General features: G+C 45.5%; 3 protein-coding genes across 3 annotated transcripts; 2 read left to right on the top strand and 1 right to left on the bottom strand.

Moving 5' to 3' along the window:
* Positions 1-1,773: 1,773 nt before the first annotated feature.
* LOC6615677 (protein ORD) lies at positions 1,774-4,277 on the top strand. The gene is made up of 7 exons (XM_032716587.1): positions 1,774-1,918; positions 1,977-2,602; positions 2,666-2,915; positions 2,971-3,150; positions 3,217-3,294; positions 3,352-3,626; positions 3,691-4,277. Exons 1-6 carry the CDS (start codon positions 1,868-1,870, stop codon positions 3,604-3,606), a joined length of 1,440 nt encoding a protein of 479 aa, XP_032572478.1. The 5' UTR covers positions 1,774-1,867; the 3' UTR covers positions 3,607-3,626; positions 3,691-4,277.
* Positions 4,278-4,574: 297 nt separating this feature from the next.
* On the bottom strand, positions 4,575-5,185 carry LOC6615676. Its single transcript, XM_002040011.2, has 2 exons — positions 5,133-5,185; positions 4,575-5,072 (listed from the first exon to the last, which is right to left on the bottom strand). Exons 1-2 carry the CDS (start codon positions 5,151-5,153, stop codon positions 4,665-4,667), a joined length of 429 nt encoding a protein of 142 aa, XP_002040047.1. The 5' UTR covers positions 5,154-5,185; the 3' UTR covers positions 4,575-4,664.
* A 4,999-nt stretch (positions 5,186-10,184) lies between these two features.
* LOC6615675 (mRNA export factor) lies at positions 10,185-11,553 on the top strand. Its single transcript, XM_002040010.2, has 3 exons — positions 10,185-10,366; positions 10,445-10,842; positions 10,910-11,553. Exons 2-3 carry the CDS (start codon positions 10,447-10,449, stop codon positions 11,522-11,524), a joined length of 1,011 nt encoding a protein of 336 aa, XP_002040046.1. The 5' UTR covers positions 10,185-10,366; positions 10,445-10,446; the 3' UTR covers positions 11,525-11,553.
* Positions 11,554-21,036: the final 9,483 nt, after the last annotated feature.

The raw sequence follows: 21,036 nt of genomic DNA, 5'->3' as shown, positions 1-21,036 counted from the left end.
ATTTTAAGATCTACATGCCCAATCTCACGGAGTAAGCCAGAAATGTCTCGAAACCAACATCAAAATGTATAACAAAAATTGATACTATTTTGGGAACTCTTAATGTTTAAAGTTAACTTAGGGCTTTCGATCTAATGATTTATTGGAAATTCCTCAGTAAACTGCCATCAAATTAGCCTGCTGAACAATCCGCCATCATCATCATCATCACTCGCAAACATTGCAAATTACCACCCACCGCAACGTAAATCATCATAACCATATTTCAATCGCTCCACAGCGATCTGAATCCCCCAGCGATTTGTGCAACTATTCAATTGGCTCGACTGGATGGCAAGGAGGCATTAAATTAGCGAAATCAGGCAGGTAAAAATAAGGAAAACGATCGACTTAAGTAAAAGCCGGCCGCCAAATTGCACATTTTACAAGTTTACGAACCACTAAGCGGAGCCAGCAGGATCGCATTTTGGCGAATTTATTTCTAAAACAACTCTATCGCGATCACCTGGCGACGCAGAGCGGCCCATAAAGCCAACGATTTATTGGCCAAGTCGGCAACAATTTGACAAGCAAATTGCTATAATTTCTGGACATTGCAAGTGGGGGGAATTCCCCAGTCCCCCAATCCCCGATTCTTCTGGAAGAATGCTGTGTGGACATGAGCAGCGCTCTTTTCGCGCTTTTATCTGCGCAAATTTATGCTGGCGATAAAGCCACAACGACTACTGGACTGGATCCTCTACTCTGGAGAGGAAGAGCCCAGGTCGGTGGAGGAATCACGTGGCCCAAGGCTGGCATCTAATTGCATGGCCATTCGGATGGATCGGCGCTGTCCGCTGGAGTTGCCATAATATCGCTGGCTTTACGAGCTGCCAGAGAATCCCCGAGTCTCCTCCACATTTCCCCAGCGACCACACATACATCAGAACATCAGAATCAGAATTGTCGAGTGCACAAAAGTTTTTGGCGATCACTTGGACTATTAAATCGCAATTAAATGCGTGACGTGTGGTCTCCAGGGAAGAAAATGCCGAAATGGCAATCATCATTAAAAATGCAAAAGGCATAAAATTGGCCAGAAAGAAGCCCAGAAATATAAATGATTTTCCTCATCAAAGGCGGCGATAAGGAAGTATTCTCCTTTTCGTTCGAGTCGTAAAATATCCGACAAAAACTCCGACGACAGCGTCATAAAAATTAAAAGAAAATCACAATCTCGGTTTGTTTCTGTCGCCTTTGTTTGTCGTTTCCTCAAATTTAATATCATGCCGTACTGTCCAACGAAATAAGCCTCTTTGAAAAGTGACCAGGACGGAGTTTCGGACTAATTGTTGCTCAGTGCGTGCATTTGGGAATTACGACAGTTGGGCTTTTGATGGCACTTAGAAAGCCGTTAATCCTAATTTTATGCATCCAGTCTGTTGGCCTGGCCAAGCCAATTTAATGGCTCACTTCCCATGGCTCATAATAATGTTGATTCCTTGCTGATTCATAAATATGCGTTAGGCGGGGAAAAAGGGCATACAACAAATGGGTGGGGAGATGGGTTCATTTACAGGTCCCCAAAGCAACAAATTAGGACTGGAACCAGCGGGATGGTCATGGTTTTTTTCAAGTTGTCGAAAAAAGCTGAATTTGTCAAAGTCAACTATCATTTTAAATCCACTTACAAGAATTACTTAAATTTCAAAAGCCCGTTTGTCTGTGGGACATTTTCTAACACTAACTTTCAGAGACGATCTGATCAAGCATCGATAGCAGGCATATCGGTATATATGTTAATCGACATCAAGGAATTTTTGAGCACTTCACTGAAGTAGGCGAAAAAGTTGTTGAGTTATCGAACGAATAAAAACATTTATAAAAAATGTACGGAGAAACTACGCTAAATAAGGACCACGTAATTAAATTTATCAGAGTAAGTTGTCTTCATATTGAGAACGGGAAGAACGTATTAAATGGATATATTTGTTAAGTTGAAAATTAACCATTGCTTGGGCTGCGATGAAGTGGAGATAAACTTCTCGAGAGCGGACAATGTCCACATAATCATCTACAGTTTGGCCAAGGATCTGGCAAAGGACCTACCGGCTGTAACGCCCGTGGCCCAAGCCATCCTACTCCTCTGCTCCCTTACCTATCCGGATTCAGATAGTCTTCAGACGATTCCGCAGCTGGAAATCGGCAAGGGAAGCGTCTCGATGAGCTTCAAAGTCTATCCCGTGGATAAGGAACAGGAGACGGAGCCAGAGTCGGAGAGCGACCTGGATGAGGGGCCCTCCACCTCGAAACAGGCCCTGGAGCGACTGGAGCAGCGTGCGGAGCGCAAGGCCAAGGAGGCGTCCTTAAGGAACCTGCATTCCAAAAGCATCTTTGTGACCGTAGAGCGCAGATTCGATATGTTCTTCGCCCTGGACACCGTTTCCTATTATATAAACGGCGGCAAACGCCAAACGTGCCGCCTCCCGGAGTTCCACGCCAAGTTCTTTGTGCGGCCCCAGTACTCTATCAATCTCCTGAGGCAGCTGCACGAGAAGTGCTCTGGGAACTGGCTAAAGGTCATCCAAAGCGACGGCGATGGTGACGCCTTCAAAAAGTTCAAGTAGTTCGAGCTACTCCGATAGTATTCCCATTTATTGAGGACTAACCAACATCTTTGTTGCAGAGACCCCGACAGTCCGTTCGAGACCTTTGTGAAGCTCTTCGAAAGTAACCCAATCAAATCAAACGATACGATTGGCAAGTTGGCCAAAACATGCCTGCACGTCAATGAGGCAGTGCGTCTGACGGAGCGCGAATTCATACTGGAGGTCTTCAACCAGGTGCGCCATATATTCGAATACATCACGGCCCAGGAGTACACCGTGTGGTTTCTGGTCCCTTGCCTGGGTGACAACGACCAGCTGCGTTCCAAGGTGAGCACATCTGATTGCAGTGGGTTCTTAATTTACTGAGCTCTCTATCCACTAGACCCTCGAAGACTTCGATTTGACCAAAGTGCGAACGTCTATTCGTCCAGCCGGTGACACCACCAACATTTGGTGGGATCATACTGATCACAACATCAAGGACATTCTATTGGTGGCCTTCCAATTGGACCTGGCCACCCATGTCAATCAGTCGGTTCTCGTTATCAGCCATTTGGAAACGGTTTGTACAATAAAAAGTACACTTAGATATCAATTCAAAGGATTGTAAACGTATCCACTTAAACAGCTGGCGGAGTTTTCCACTATGCAATATGTGACGGCCTTCTTTATGAACGACTTCTACGCCAAGAAAAACACGGAGCCCGTAAGTAACTAAATAGCTTATAAAAACTAAATATTAATATTTATTATTTGGCCTTAGAAATGGATCTGCCACCGCTACTTGGAGCGCATCATTGATGTGGCCTTGTTCCTGGGCGTCATCGTCATCATCGAATACCCAAGTGCATTTACTCTGTTGCAGGAGGGTCGCCACTTGATCAAGTGCTTCCAGAAGGATGATCCCGAATCCTCCAGCACCTCCCAATGGGAAATATTCGAAGATGTGGTCAAGGAGAGCGAGTCTGACCTCGAGTTTCTCAAGGAGGCGGTGGGCAAAGTGCAGCAGAACGTATAGTCTTCAAGAGAATACACTAGGTTAGTCATATTATTGCAAAAACTTGGCACATACCCAAACCAACTGACTTGCGTGCAATTCCAGCTTCGCCTCGAACAAATTTCATTTATCTGCCGTCTGCGGATATTTCCATGCTCATTTTCTAATTACGCCACAGCTCACGGTCCAACTTCACTCCGGCTGCAAACCCATTCTTCAGCTCCATTTCAATTAGGGTTTTGCCGGCTGTCAGTTCGAGTGCCACTGGCGGAGCAGCCGAGGGTCCTTGCACCACCATCTGCGCCGACCCACAAACAGCAACTACAATGGCTGTCAGACGAGAAGCACGCGTCATTTGCCGGCGAAATGCATTTGCGTTAACCAAGAGCATTTTTAGCCAAAATCACTCGGTGACCCAGTTGCAAAGCCAAGAGCACGGAGATACATCCTGATGGAATGCTGACTGACTGGCGGACGGACTTGAGTGATTGGCGGTTACTGGGGCAATTATTTTGGACGCTGATGGGTTCCATCATTCTTTTGCAAACACAATCTTTAGTTATACATTATATATACATATATTCTATACAAGAGCAAGCGAGGCGAAGATTTTCCATACTATATTATTATTATTAATCTATTACACCGTACACATAATCATATAGAGACGTACGATGTATTTTATATCTTAATTGTAAGGTTTTTAAATAAAGATATTCCTTCCAATTGTGGGAATAGATTGAGTAATTATTTAAGATCTAGCTGTGGGCTGCATTTCCAGCATGTAAATGCAGTTGTTATATTTGTTATTAATTATTTGTTATTATTTCCGGCCGCGTTGCGTGCCACATTTCGCACATCGTCCACGAGCTCGAGAAGATCGCCCGCCGACATATCTGCCTAGGGATCGAATATATATCTCCGATCCACCAGATGTGCATGAGCATAGCGATAAAACAGCAAATTAGTTACTACTGAAAGTTATTGGATGAGATTTCAAGATCATTTATTGGAATACAATCAATGAAAACATGTTACATGTTATTGGAATCGCATTATGGCCACTTCAGTATCGGACCTTAGGCACGGTCACCATGTTTATCCTCCAAATCATTTGATTTGGGTTTATCGTCACCCGAGGACGCAGTTCTCTTTCGCGAGCTCTTAACACCACGCGATGACGCAGCACTCGAATTGAAATGACGAGGGATGTCAGCAATTGCTCCTCCTCGTGGTGAGGTTGCTCTCCGTTTGGTGGCCCTCCCATCCGGAAGTTTGGGGCGCTTCTTCTTGTACTTTGTATTTTCGTCGTTTAAGTAATCTATGTTGTAGCACCAACCGCAGACCTGGCCCTCGATTATGATTTCATTCTTCCTGCGCTTGGCGAAGTGCACCATGAACTCTTTGGGATCGACAACATCATGGTGCAACAGGGTGCAGAAGCGTGACCTGGGCTTTTTCGGCTCTCCGGGATCGTTGGTCTTCATCTGGAACGGATCAATATTTTATTCCACTTTTCTCTGACTTAACTTAAATGGGTTACTTACTGGGCTCTTAGGGTTTTCCATTGATGTTTGAAAAGGTAAGACCGTCGGTCGATTACGAGAAATACATGCCCTAAATTGGAATTGGTAACACTAAAGCACAATGTTCCCCTACTTCAAATATTTCGATATATAAAGAGTGAACTAAATTGGATTCTTAGCATTTGGCGCAATAAAGGTATACAAGAGAACTATAGTTAATAATAATCTCCCTGTACAGAAAGGAATATGTTTCTTGATATGTCGATTTCTTGGCTGAAACCCATCGGTGTGGCCAAAGGTTCTGCTTCCAGTGTCATCAACGACTTTTTGACGCAATCCCTAACCCACGACGACCCACTCACTGACCGCTGGCAGCTGCTAAAAGGGCTAGCGAGTATTAAAAACTCGTTTCGACTAAATATTTAAACAGTTTATTATGCCGGAGCCCCGATGCCATAGCACGCCACACATGTGGGCGTGGCACTGCCACCCACCGTGTAAAATGGCGCGTGCATTGCGCGAAAAGGAAATTCAAATTTGAATTAATTATGATGCCACGCCTGGATGCAGGTCCCCATGTCCTCGTTACCGTGTCCTGGCAGATATTCCAATTTGTTGCTGTTTTTGCCACTGCCGTCGCGGTGGTTCTGCGGGTCCCCTGCTCCCTGCTCCATGCTCCCAGTTCCATGTTCTCCTGCACATGGGTGGTGCATTTGTTGCGTTTACCAAATAACAAATAATAGCACTTACCGCCCCTCTGGGCGCGAGTGTGTGTGTTTGTGTGTGTGGGAGCTGTTATTTAATTTTTTGCTTAACAAAATGCAAACAACATAAGCAGCTTGACGGTGGTTTAAGGTCTCTGGCTGCGTGAAGTGAAATGTTTTGGAAAATTTGGCCAGCAAACAAGAGCTTAACCCGCAGTGGTCTTTAAAATATAAATATTGAAATTGAGAGGAAACCAAAATTCGGCGGATACTAGACCGACTTTCACTACTTGTAGGCCAGCTAAGATTTTTTCGAGTTCAGAATGATGTTATAAATGTTTTAAAGCCATTACCCGCTTAAATATATTTCGCGATATTGATTCATTTTGCCCGCAATTTGCCACGCATTTGGGCCTTAAACAAAAAACTCCACTTTCGGCAGAGATACGCTCCACAAAGTCATTAACATTTAACCGATCAAAGCACCGAGGTGGGCGAAACAGGTGAAATCATCAGCCATTGAATGCCCCAACCAGCAATCGGAGCCACAAAAACAGCCAGGAAGAGCAACAATCGATGGAGCCAAAAAACAGAGAAGCGGAATATCAAATTGCAACGCACAAATGGAGTCGATGGAGCAGGCGCTCTATCAGATATCTTGTAATTACCGAACAGTAGCAAAAAGTGTAAGCATATACCATAGTTTTTTTCAAACTTTGATTCAAATTCATTTGGTTTCGGTTTTTCAGCATATATATATCTTTTCAATCTTCAAAAGAAGGGTATGAGATAGTGTTGATAGAAGCGGCGAAAGCGCGAGTTTGGTGCCTGCATTTGCGTTTAATTACGGAATAATCCAAAGCGATTGCGGAGCAGGAAAATCGATATGGAGTGGTAATGGTGGAGGGGCGGCAGTTTCGGGCGGCTGTGGCCATCCATGTCAGTCCCAATGATCCAGTAGCGGACAGGCCGTTGACGTTGCTAACCCAATTAAACTGTCGCCCGACTGAGCAGATAGCATCCTTGCACGCCACCCCTCTTGGAGTCCACGCCCTGCTCCTCGGCCACCCCCGCTGCACTGGCGCCGACTGGGGACCACATCGACCGAGTAGCAACTCCTGTTGGGTCTGCCATGAACTGGCACTCTGCCCAAATAAACCGCAGGAGCAAAAGCCACCGCTCCATGGACACCCCCTTCCCCCCTGCTGTTTCCACCCGTTCATTTGCTTCGTGGCGCTTCAATAGCAATTTGGTTTAACTCCTTTTTAATTTCAGCCACACTTCCGTCTCACCGCAGTTGGCTCCTCGAAGCGAAGCCAGACACAGGGATATAGAATATATAATAGATATGGTTGGGCCTAAAATATCAGATAGGTATCAATATAAAAGTATGCTTCACAAATCCAGAAGTTTAACGTTCTTCTTCAACTGCAAACTTTAAGTGCAGTATGCATCCACCAGCAACCATTTGAAGATGCTAATCCGCTGATATCCTCTTTCGTTTTCCGTTTCTTTTCACAGCTGCGACCCGAAATTGAATCGAATGTTTTGTTTCGCTTCGGCGCCCGAAAAGTTTCCCCAGCCAATATCCTGAGGACTCCTGCGGCAGGACAATTTTCAGCGTCGTAAACGGGCAAATTTCATTAGCATCAGGCTAGACATCATCTGCCGAACAAAAGACGGCGAAAAGAAATCTCCGGAATGAAACCATTTTGCTCAGTCAGTCTGTCTGGGCGTAATAAAATTTGGCTAAATGTGCGCAGCGTGTCCTGAAAAAAGTCGTCCTGGAAAATCCCTCTCAATTTGAAGCGCTTTTAATTGTACTGTTTGGGGGGCGTTTGTGCCATATTTGTAATGTGCAAATATGCGAATATTGTTCTTCATATATATGTATATAGATGTACACAAATGTGTGTATTGCCAACTTTCCCTGTTGACTCTCAACATTTTGTGTTGACTTTTATCAGCGGCCTTGAGCGGGTTCAAGACACTTCCTCTTCAGTTTTCCAGCCGGCTTTTGTTGAACTTCTTCAAAGTTGGGCAAACAAATGCATTTTCCTTCTGCTCATGCAATTATACCAGGCAAATCGAGGAGAATTCCTCCATTGGCAGGCTTGTTTTCCTTGCCAATCGAACGAATTCCCTTTGGCCAGGCTAGTACGGCATTTTTAATTGGTCCGATTTGGGGTTTCACTTTGCAGCTTAATTGATATCGACGGCTTAAATCGGCTGCATAAGCGAAAACAAACACGGGCTCAATAAATATTGTGATTTAATTAATAATGGTTTCAAAACTTGTCGATTAACTCTATCAAATGCGAAGCCATTTCTTTGTGGCAATGCATTTTCCGACCTCCGCCGAGATAGTCCTGTAAAATAAAACACAGGTAAATAAATATTTTTGTTGAGCTCTAGCTTTTTCAGTTACCTTTAATAATGCCGGTGCTTTTATGGTTTTCCTCCGGCGACGTGCATTATATAATATTTATTAAGTGTAAATAGGATTGCTCTGAATTATATTGCACATTTGGGAATTTAATTATCAGCTTTTTGCTGGCGTTGAAATTTCATTTGTAATTAATTTGGTGAAAAAGTAGAAAAACACAATTGCCAATTATCAAAACAACAATTATGGCCAAATGAGTTAAATAAGTTAAGCGTGAAATGGCAAAAAATTCAATTTAAATAGTTCGCCTTTCGCTTGCCCCTGAAAAAATGTCTTTTATTCGCCGCCGCCATTTGTTTGATGCGAGACAAACATCAGGAATTAGAGCCTCCGGCGGAGCACTCGTTTCATCACGGCTCCTGGATGGAAAGCTGTGAAATGTGGGTGGAAAGAGAGGGGAAGTGGGCGGCAGAAGTGGGACATGGCGCAGCATGCTGTTTCCTCCTGGCCCAAAGGAGCATCCTTTGTTTGTAATTAATTTCAATATAGCAAGGCATTACAAGAGAAACTCAGTAAATTTCAAAGTATGCTGCGAAGCCAATAAACTCGGGCGAGCAGCTTCCACGGCATAGTGGGTGGTGGTGCGTGGTTCTTGGTGGGTTGTGGGTGGTGCTGGATGGCTCAAGCACTCGCAAACACATGGTGTGTAAAATAGATTGTGAATATTGCACACGAGACGCGTGAGATGAAAGAAAATGCTGAAATTTAAACGTGATACTATACACGTGGAGAACGGGCAAAGTTTACATCGTCGGTGGGTGGCATTTTCCGCCCACCACCCATCGCCCACCACCCATCGCCCACCCAGCGGCGCATTACTTTGCCCATAAAAGTAGTTAAATTATGTTGACTGCAAAACAGCGCCCTCGCATGACTGTGTTAGTGTGCGTACGTGGGCGTGGCACTCCGGGGGCGGTGGCTGGGTGGCTTTTCCTGGTATGCAGTTCGGTGAGCCAAGGTTGCTGCCACACAGACACAAATACCGATTCGTATTTTTGCGCCAAAGCAGATAAAAGTAACTCGCACTCGCCATTTTAGTTAAAATATTTGCACGTTCGCTGGGATTCCCCACGCCGTCGATGGGCGTCAAAGGGGAGGGGCAACTGTTTGGTTTGCTGTCCATTTTATTGGAATTCTCGCTGGCATATTGGCAGGCGAATTGTTTCGGTGGCCACCGCCGTTTCTCGATCTGCACACAAATCCACCCAACCAACAGGACCCAATCCACCCACTGCGTATGATTAAACTCGAACAGAAATCGGGTGCTAGGAATCATTAGGAGCTCCAGTAATCGTAATTTTTTTTCGATTTCGATTTGATCAAAATCTCTCGATTTCGTTTTTATGTTCTCTGGTTTTTTTTTTTAACTTTTTGCAATCGGAATGTTTAGTAAACAGCTGTTTCTAAACAATAGAGCTGCCACCTTTTTGACTGCACTTTGACCGCTTATGTAATTAAATTAAATAGCATTACTTACGAACAACACCCTTAGCTCTCCTTAAACTTAATTAATTAATTATTTTATATTTTATGTGTAAAAATACAAAACTGCCTGCTTCGTTTTACCAATAGTACGGCAAACCTCTCGATAACTTTTGGCGACGTATCTATCGACCCCTGCTAAATTGAACATTTTTTTTGCCGATTAGAAAATGTTGTATGATAAATCTGAGGTGGGGTCAGAAATTAATTAAATCTTGTGGTGGTGTGGAATAAACAGCAATAGATCACTAGATAAACTATTTTTTGATATAAAAGAAGGCATTTACTTTTTACTTCGGCAAAGGTGGCCGTTTTACAAATCCAAAAATTCTTACGAATTCGAAACCGGAGCACCGATTTTGCGATTTACTGGGGCACGCAAAACGGTAAATATACGTTGTAATGTTATCGATAATATAATGTTATAATGTTTATACGTTACCGGAGTTGTTGTGGTGATGTGGAATAAACAGCAATGGATCACTAGATAAACTTTTTTTTTTTATATAAAAGAAGGCATATACTTTTCACTTCGGCATAGGTGGCCGTTTTACAAATCGAAAAATTCTTACAAATTCGAAACCGGAGCACCGATTTTGCGATTTACTGGGGCACGCAAAACGGTAAATATACGTTGTAATGTTATCTATAATATACTGTTATAATGTTTATACGTTAACGGAGTTGTACAACTACTTCAGTCATGTATCAAATCGGCAAGGTAAACCAAATACAGCAACAGGATTACGAACTACCCGAGCCCCCAAACGACTCCATATCAGCGCTGGAGTTTGCGCCGCGATCGAGTTCCTGGAACGCAATCTGCGCCGGAAGTTGGGATAACACTGTGCGCATTTGGGAGGTGCAAGCGGACAGGCTTGTTCCCAAGGTCATGAAGTCGCTGGAGGGCATACCATTCGATCTCACTTGGAACGACTCAGGCAACAAGGTGTACCTGAGCGAGTCCAGCGGCCAGGTGTCCGAGTGGGACTTGGAATCCAACCAGCTGAGGAGGGTGGGACTTCACGCGCGAGCAGCACGCACCTGCCATTGGGTGGGGCCCTATTTCGCCACAACCTCCTGGGACAAGTCCATCAGGGTGGGTATTATAGCTTAAGCTATACTACTATGTACATCCGGATAGAAGTTTCATTCTTCCACTGCAGTTCTGGGACCCGCGTGCTGCCATGGAACTCACCAGGATGGAGCTACCAGATCGAAGCTACGCCGCCGATGTGCTGAACGACGTGGCGGTGGTGGCCTGCGGCGATCGCTCCATCCTGGTCTACACTCTGCGGGGCGGACCCGTGGAGCAGGGGCGCATGAAGAGCCCGGGCGAGGCCAACACCCAAGTGCGATCGGTGGCGCTCCACCAGGACATAGATCTGACCAGCTGGCTCATTGCCAAGACGAATGGCATGGTGTTCGATCAGAGCATGGTTCACCGCACGGCCTGTTTTCCAATCAGATGCCATCGGCGGGAGAATTCGGGCATCCTGGACGTCTATGCAGTGAACGAAGTGAAGGTCAACATGGTGACGCAGCACATTGCCACTGTGGGATCGGATGGAGTGTTCTGCTTCTGGGACAGCCAGATGCGTTCCAAGCTGCTGGAAAGCAAGGTCCATCCTCAGCCAATCACCAAGTGCGCCATCAGCGGCGATGGCAAGCTCTTTGCGTATGCCCTGGGCTACGATTGGTCCAAGGGACACGAGTACTCGGATTCCAGCATAAAGCCCCACATATTCCTGCGCCAGTTTGGAAGGAATGTTGCTGCCTAAAAGCCGAACTAAAAGCTGTATTTTTTATACCCAGATTAGAGTTCTACCATTTTCTAATTGCAATTAGGTGAGCCCCTGTCGGCTCAAGTTTGATTGAAATATTGCAGCCAATTTCGCATGCAGCCCAAGTTGGCTTCCTGTCCTCCTGAAGCCTAAGGAGGAGCCGCCTGCTGCTGTTATCCTGCGCTTCCCGCTTGGCGACAATTAACAAACCGTCAACTAATGCTCATAATGAGCTTGCATGCGATTAATTTTCCACTTGAGCTGTTGAATTTCACGCAGCCTCTCGGCCTGCTTGCTCGATGCCCCATCTCGAGTGCACTCCATAAATCATATTCCATTGTCGCTGGCAGTCTCGAATGGATGGATGGATGGAAAGGGAGGGGCACAGGATGGGTCTTATCTGGTCGGAGAATTAGGAGGTGGCAATCGCCGCCATCTCCAAGAGCCGCACTTAATGCCGCTTCCCTGCACGCCAGCTCTGCATATCAGAGACTCACGTCAGATGTCACTAATCTAAATTTATGCAAATTGCCAACTGTCTGAGTTGGCTCACATGCGATTTCCTCCACTGCCACCGGCGGATTCCAGATGCAGATCCGGAGCGGAGACCTAGAGAGCTTCAACCGAAGACTGGGAACTGAAAGCGACTTTGCAACAGTTGTAAAAATCCAGCTAAATTCAAATTTGACATGCAGCAGAGTCCAGAGACTTGCAGCCAAAGTTGGCGGTGGAGGTGGTGGTGGATATCCGCGGACTCTTTTCCTCCGCGCTCATTTGGGATGCAGAGCAGCTACCAGTTACCATTTCAGTTACCAGTTACCAGTTGAATCAGCATCAGTTCGCCTGGCAAGCTCTTATTAAATTAAAACGAAGGCGTTTAAGTGCCGCCCCGAGCCAGCATACCACCATGCCGCATGCCACCATGCCAACATGCCACCATGCCCCATGCTCCATGCCAAGATGCAGAGACTCAATCTGATATGCAAAACATTTTTGAAATAACTCAGCCGTAAACAGTTTCAGCTGGAGTTTCAGTCGACGGTGGCTCCATGTCCCAGCCAAGCTCAACTCAGAACTTCTCTCAAGCTTGGCCAAATTAATTGAAAAAGTTACACGCATCGCTAGCTCCTCTTATCCACCACGGCTCCTTGTCCCTGCTCCTCCAGCTGGGCAGCTCGCCAAAGGAGTCGGAGGCATTCCAGCTGGCCAAAGGATTCGCACTTGATTAGTCGCCCATTTGGGATTGCAATAGCAATTTATGCATAGAGCAGGGCTCGATTTCCTTTTCACTCGAAATATATCTCGTAACTCAGCATATATAAGATAAACTAGCTTTAAATTTTAGATATAAACAGATCTTAGCTATATTTAATACTACTATTTTCATATGCATAAACACATTTTATAGCTATATCAAGTCATACTCATTTCAAATGCGTTGCTTAGGGATTTCGTTTATGGGAACCACCCAGCTCAGTCTCCGCCAGTTGGAGCAGCCTTCTCAGAACTCCAGACTCCCGGCTTGTAGATGGCCTTGTGCGCTTTGCCTTTCGGTTTCATTATCGCGAGAGCAGCACGCGATTCGTCCCCAACTGTCCCAACTGTAGAGAAACAGAAACAGCTTTACAAGTCGGCGCGTTTGTAATCGCTTGCAGCTCCATGTGCCCCCTCTGGTCCCATCCTGGCCAGCTGCCACTTACGTGCCCATATGCAAAGCGACAAAGTGTGAAATTTCAGCGAGGAGGAGCGTTGCCCCCGCATCGGAGGAGATGGCTGCAGGATGGGGATCTGGAATCACACGCGTGTGTCTGCAGGGCAGGATTCCAGTTGACCAGCTGGCCATGTTTGCATAAGCCTCCAAATGCTCACGCACCAAGTACGCTTTTCGGGCTAATTAATGATGCTCGGGGGATTACCAGCTTAAAGGTTAGACTGGCTTTGCATGGCAATGTATCCGAGGTAAGTCATTTCCCATATATTTAATGTTTCCAATTTGATGTCTTTGGGGCACTCGAAGAGCAGCAATAAATTCATTTCGAGCGTATCGCTGGCTGCACAAAGGGCCTTCCTCTGTTGGCCAACATTTGTCAGCGGCTTGCGCCCTTATTTTATTTGCACTTGTCTTCAACTATTCCCCCTTTACAGAACCACCCCCCTCCCCCCTCAAGATGTAACAATTTGAACCTATAATTTATTCAGCTAAATCCTTTGCCGCCACGAGCCAAGCAAAGCGGAGCGAAGCAGTGAAAATAAATTAAATGGAAATCATTTGTCTTGCTCAACAAAATATCAAGCAAATGGGCAAAAAAGGAGACCGGGCGAGTCCTGGGAATAGGTGGGGGCACTCCTTGCCCCACCAACAAGTGGCAGCTCCCAAGGAAATTTGCATAAAGAAATAATATTCATTGTGCGAAGGAGGGGACAGCGCAAAAAGGATTTGAACATGTCAAAATTGTCCTTGACGGACGCGAAAGTGGATAGGATGATTTCGTCCAGCTCCCACTGCGTTTTGGCCACGTTAAAGACTCGTATTCTTGGCCAAATCCATTGCTCTGCTTTAAGACGCCCGCAAGTGAGCAACAATCTTGTTGGTTTTCTTTCGCGCTGCCGTTTGGTCAGCTGCTAAACCTCTGGGCTTATCACAACTTAACTATGTATCTGCTACGTTTCGGGGCAATTTCCGTGCGCCACGCCCACTTAGCCAGCCACGCCCTCGAACTTCGAAACTATCTGAAAATCTCAGCCGGGCCAGAAAGGGGCGATTAACAAGATTAAAAGCGCCATTAAATGCTTTGATTCGGTACAGGCTAAGACCACGCAACCGCAGATACGCAAATGCGGAGAGGATGTGTGGATATGTGGATATGCGGATGTGTGGATATGCGGATGTGTGGATATGCTGATGTGCAGATACAAAGATACTTGGGCCTGGGCGGTGGAGTTTCAAAAGGCGCACCCAATAATTTATACCCATACCAGCGCACGAACCCGCCCCCAGAAATCTGTTCTTGCTTAAGGGAACACATGTTTGCGGATGGAGCCCCAGCTGCTGGCCAAATGTAGCTCGGCATCCCTCGGATACAGCTACAGATACAGAACCTCGCCTGGAATGCCATCTGCTCCTTGGTCAGGACGTAAATTACGCAAAATTTGCTGTTAAGTAGTTTAGCGCCAGCGGCAGATACATCCCCAAATCCCGCAAACCCTCGGCCGGATTGATTTAGGTGCTGGTTAAGCTCAACACTTGATCCCGACTCGAATTGGAATTAAATTATATATTTGGCCAGAACCTTTCGGGTTCTGGAGAGGACTAACGAAGAGTTGTTCAGCACATACAAGTTGGGGTAACAGAGATGTAGCATTTTTAATCGGAGTGTAATGGTAACAATGCAAATAGCGATGCGTAGCCATTTTAATTGTTAACACATTATTGTTGGCCAACAAATAGGATTTGCCGTTTGTAATTTTAATATGCTTATGTTCAGTAATTCGCAAATGCGATGTGTGATAAGTTCGGAGGTGAACAATATTTAGAAACGAAATGAAACCCAATTTTAAATGCAAACATAACGAGATTTAGTTTTAGTTTGAGCGGACAGTGCGTTTCGAAAGTGTAAGAACATGAGATAATAATATTTAAAAAAATATAAGTTATCATAACAGTAAGGCAGTAAATTTTGGGAAGACATCCTTGCAACTTTACCATTTTTCACTTTGTAATTTATTGATAGTAACCGACTTAAAGCTTCGTCTTTCGCTGCAACTAAAACATACAATGTTTAAGTGAAATTTATTGGCTTTTTGCAGCCATTAGCCGGAATTTATTAATAAATGAAATTCAACAATAGAGCGCGCCGGCCAAATTGCATTACATTCGCCGGCAAAGGGCAGTGGCAACGTGGCAAGTGGCATAAGTGAGCAAAAATAATTTAATGGCGAATTGCAGTGGACGCGGGCTGCGCGGGGGTGGCAACTAATTTAAATTGAAATTAAAATTGATTGTTTTTTAAACGCGTCCATTCCGTGTTCGCGGGGGGTGCAGTGGGGAAATGGGTAAAGTGGGTGGCTGGGCGGCGGTTAAGTGCGTGTCAGTGCGAAACGGAAGGTGCCCCATTCGGCTGCCACGTCATTTGCAACAATGCCGGGCAAACAAACAATGGCGCTGCGAAAGTGCGGAACGCTCAGAATGTTCAACAAGCAAACAAATTCGTTAACAAATGTTCGAAATTGCAACGGCAACGGCAGCAACAAAGCCGGCAACAATGTTTAAAACAAAGCCAAAACAAAAATTGAAATTGGCCAGCTATGGAAAAGCGTTCAACGGGCCAAATAATGAAACAATGCCCGAACAGAAGCGACTATCGGCATGCCCTTCTATTTTCTGTACCGCGTGTCACATGTATTATTCAGTTCATATTAATTCCTGAACGAAAATACACTTGAAAAAATTGGGAGTTATGTGTTCATATATGAGTAAGTTAAAATATGCGAGGAAATTTTTTATGAGAAAAAAAAGCACTAAAGTTAAATTCTACATATGTATGTACATCCGATGGTTTTAAAACCCTTACAACATTTATCAATATTTGTAAATAATTAAAATACATAAAAATATGCAGTAGTAGCCTTGTATTGTACGTTTAAATATCGTTGGTCAGCGCGAGTGCATTTTCCAGCGGCGGAAAATTTAGGCGTCTGAACTAAGCCCACTTTTGCATTTTCCCAGCACGTGCCGTCGTGCCGTCTCTTTCCCTGCCGCCTATAGCGCTCTCTGTCGCACCGCCCACATTTGACATCCACTCAATTATATTGCGTGCCTGTTGACGCTGTTGTTTGTTGTTGCGGTGGGTGGGTGTGGTGGGTGCGGCGTTGGGCCTCTCGAAATGTATTTTTGGGAAATTGTTGCCAATTTTTTGCGCATAGCCAAATTGAATTTTGCAGCTGCCCCACGTTGCATGGCTTCTGCGATAGCCGCACGTGCAATTGACCAGGCGGTGCCACAGCAGCGCCCACAACACACCAGGCAGCACCCAAAAGGAAAACCCCCGCCACTGGAAAACCCCACCCGCCACATGGCCACCACGTATAATTGCCGCCATCATCGCGGGCTCTTATATGGCTTGGCCCTCTTGGCCCGCTTTTCTTGTATATTATTTCTCTTTATTTTGGCCCGGCCACTCGACCACTCGGATGTTCGGATGCTGTCCAATTAGCCGCCTTGATGTTGGCTTTTTATTTCTGTGTTTAGCGGCTAATTTGGGTAAACGTTGTCAGTGCAGCAAGCACTCGGTTTATTATATTCCTGGCTAATTGCCGCAGCGGAGCAGCGAAACGTGCCGCTGTGGAACACAACAAAGCCATCAAAGACTCATCGATTCGACGCGGCAGTGAGACCTCGATAAGCGGAAAACGATTGTGAGATGTTAAGTCAATAAATATGAATAGCTTGGCTTTTGTACCACCTCATCTAAAATAAATAGATTCGTTTTGGGAGTGAAAATATCATTAGAATTTTTGATTGATCTTAGAAGCTTCACTGTACCTGCCCCGCGCCCTTCCCACCAACCGATTAATCAGTTGATGCTTAACTTCGAAAAAGCTTTTTAAAGTCGAAACTTTTCTCGAGAGCGGTGCCAATGAGAAAAGTTCGTCTCCTATTTAGTTTTTCAGCTGTAAGTTCTGTGCCATCAATAGTTTTTTAATAATTAAAACTGCGCCAAAGCAATTAATTTTAAATTTTAAAAAGGTTACCCACACGCACAAGCACACCAAGTGCCTCCGCTACTGGCCGGCAGGGGGCGCTGCTGCGGCGAGGCCGACTGCTGTTAGAAAATATGAGACATGGAGGAGAATGTCTGGCAAATGTCATCTGAAAAATTTAAAAGCTCCGCAGACCCCGCAGCGAAAAGGGTGGGGGAGGGGTGTGCATTTGGGGCTAGCGCTAGGTGGGCATGGTTGTGGGTTGTGGGCGGTCGCGCAATGGGGCGTATGCTCGATGTTGGCAAAGGCGAAACTTAATTAATTTGAGTAACTTGGCAGTCGTCCGATCTGGATGCCCCCACCTCCGGCTCCACCACCACCTCCAGCCCATCCCACCCCATCCAACCCCATCCATCCATCCATTTCCGCCCAGCCGTGGGCGTCTTTGTGGAACTTTGGGTGTGGCATGAATTCTTAATAACTGCTGCCAAGGGGGCGACCACCGGGTGCCGGGGGGCGTGGCTGTCGCAGAAATACAAAAAAGTACAGGAGAGCTGACGGAAAACACTGCACCGCCCCTCATTTTAATAAAAGGGTTTCAAAGTAAGAAATTACGGAAACTGACTATGTCAACATAATTAACTCTGAAGTGAGAAAACGGGAATAGGACGGCGGCAAAAACTGGCCAAAAAGAGTCCGACCGGCACATATGGATTCAGCTCGCTTAGCTGGTTGCCAAAAAGCGCGGCTGCAAAAAAGATGATGGCCACCACACCATCCCCGCGCCCCGCCAAATCTGGCAAATGGCGTCGAGTGTTTCCCATAATTAATTTTAATGTGTTTTTTAGCGCCTTTCCAGTCGGGCCGGGCTCAGTCGAGCTTTGGAGCCCATTTGGCGCATTCTTCTAATTGCCCCACTGTGGCATAAACAGAATCTGCAATCAGCGCTGCATCACTTACAGCACTTTTTGCAAATTCCACTTGCCAGTTTTTTGCATTTCGTGTGGCAGAGGTGACTGCATTCATTGGGTTTTCATACGCTTAAGTGGACGGTTCAGTAGTCCAAGGATAACCTTTTCATTTGCTCGCAAATGGCTCCAGAACTGAGCTGAGCTTGGATATTATTGTTTTTAAAATACATTACCCATGATTGCCAAAGGCAAACACCTTTCTAAAGAATTCTTGAAATTCGAACATTCTACATGAATCGCAGCTGAGAAGAGCTCTTAATTTGAAACTTGTGGCCGCCGGTGGGCCACATGTGTCTGGCTTCCTGACCAAGTCTTGCAGTGGTCTGGACCTCTCAATCTGCAGCTAGTGTGCAGCACAACAAATGGAGCTGCTGACAGCTCACTTGGTCAGGAGAAACGCAGTTGAGTTGGGGCCAAGAAGCATTTTTGTGGGGTGCCTGCAATCAACGATGACTTTTAAATTGTTCTATTGAGGTGAAAAGCAAAGAAAGTGCGAAATAAATGAACTCAGAGGTAAATTAAACATTTTGGGTTACTTTAAGATACTTTATATAGATAACTATAACAATTGGTTACTCGAATTGTGATAAATTCAATTCCGAAAGTTAAATATGAGCAAATCATCGCAGTAAATATTATGCCGCTGAAAGGAATACCAATTTAATGGCAAATCTTCTTTTGCGGATATCCCTAAGCTCCATTTTCGTGGCCCAACCTCGTCGTCGTGGACACATTGTGTCCTGTCACCAAAATGCCGAGAGTAGCTCACTGGCCATCCTCAATATGGCTCGCTGACATGTCCAGCACGTTGCCCACTTTGTCCCCATTTCGGAGCAGAAAATGCTCATAAAATGTCGCCGGAAAACGGACCCTAAGCCCCTTGTCAGCTCGCAAGGGAAAGTGCGGGGCGGCGAAAGCGGAAAAGTCCTTCTGACCTCGGGCCATGTGGATGGAGCTCGATGTGAAGCAATTTACGGGCTGCGCCGGGTGCGTTGGAAAGTTAATGCCCTGTCGCAGATTAAAACCAAAACATGTGAGCGGAACCACGAGCTCAGGTGAAAGAGTAGATTTTCCGGGTTCGGAAAAGCGCTGCGTTGCTGTGTCATATTAGCACAACAGATTTTCCAGAATTTTCCCCATCCTCGGGCGCATCTAGCAGGAAAAAGCCGGCATTTCGTGATAGTTTTGCTCAATTGAAAACTTTACCCTTTGCCAACCGCTGGCAAAACGGATAGAGAAAAACACAATTAATTATTTAGACCTGCGGCATTTTCAATTACCCCGGCTGTTTACAAATAGAACTCTAGCGGAGGGCCAATATTCAAACAGAAACAAACGAAATCGATTCCATCGCCAGGCAGCCTTCCGTTTTTTCAATTAAATTCAGCATTTCATTCGCCGCTCATCAGACAGCTCCACTAGCATCTTCTATTAGCTCTCCTCCAGCTCCAGTTTTCCCCCAAACCGGAAACGGTTATTGAAATTGTTTCGAACACTTTGCGCCTTCAGTTTGGGAAAAGCAAAGCGGCGGGTGGCTGGGTCATTCGATTCTATTGCTGAGGGCGAGAGCCTGCTTGCTGTTTTCCTGTTTTTTATGTTTCATTGGCGTCTCAACTTTGTCACGTGTCAATATTCGGAGATGGGTGTGCCGAAGGACTCGGAAAAACAGCAGGGGGGAGTGGGGATGGTGGCAAGAGGAAAGGGGAAAGTGGAAAGCTGCACCGCCAGCAGCTCATTTAAATTTTAATTTGTACGGCTGTGGAGTCTAGCTCTGTGGAGCCACCGCCCCTCCGCCTGTGTCCCCATATCTGTTTTTCGGCAGGACTAAGTTTTCGCCATTGACAGTTGCTTTGCGGAAAACTTTCTGCGGAATTCCCATTATGTTTGAAAAGCTTTTCCGGTTGACTTTTCGGCCGAGGTCATGAATTCGTTTCGGTTCAGCTTTGATTGAATAACTGAATGATCTTCGTCACTGCAGCGGGTTTCAAATGAAGAAAGTTTATCATAATGAATTTTTCGAACTTAACAAAGGATTCTATTAAGTTATGAGCTTATTTAAACTACTTTTTATTCCTAGTTACTGCCAGCGAAATAGCTCAAATATATTGAATATTTTTCCAGTTATTTTTCCGCACACTGAATGGAAAACCACCACAACCGAGGGCAGAGATTTCATTTGGGATAACCGACCAAGTCCTTTCACATTTATTGCGCGGCGAACATTCCTCGCTTTCATTGTGCAGAACGCAGCAAGCTGAAAAATAAAACATCTTTAATCGATTTATGAATTGTTGAACATGTCCAGCGCCCCATTTATTGGCGAATTGATGCATTGACTGCACTGAGTGATGCCTGGCACGGCAAACAATGAACCAATTTCATTTAAATCGCATAAATTCAAATAAATGAATAACAACCGAACAGAAGTGGTGGGCAGGAAGAAGGGGGGGATGAACGGAGGCGAGTTCCGAGATTGCGGAGACAAAGATTTAATAAAATGACACAAAAACACGCCGGGCAAACATAAAAATCAATAAACAATAAAGTTGATTTATGCGTCAAAGTGTCAATTGGCAGTAGCACAGTGGCCCACTGCCTTCCCCCTCTAGATGCCCGATTTTCCCCCATTTTCCCCCAATTTCCACCCCCTTCACTTGCCACCCCGCTTCCGAATGATGGCGGCGGGCATCCGTGGCGTATGCGTAATTTCATTTGACAGTGCAACCGGTCGACAGTGAAGCCTGCGAGTCGTCGGCTTCGGCTGAAACGCATTTAAGTGCTTCATTCGATATTCCAGCGATGCAGCCACGCCCTCTGGCCCCACTCGCCCCTCCGCCC

The sequence above is a fragment of the Drosophila sechellia genome, chromosome 2R, assembly GCF_004382195.2.
Source record: "Drosophila sechellia strain sech25 chromosome 2R, ASM438219v1, whole genome shotgun sequence".
Lineage (NCBI taxonomy): Eukaryota > Metazoa > Arthropoda > Insecta > Diptera > Drosophilidae > Drosophila > Drosophila sechellia.
The sequence above is the reverse complement of the archived record's forward strand: the minus strand, read 5'-3'. Positions and strand labels throughout refer to the sequence as shown.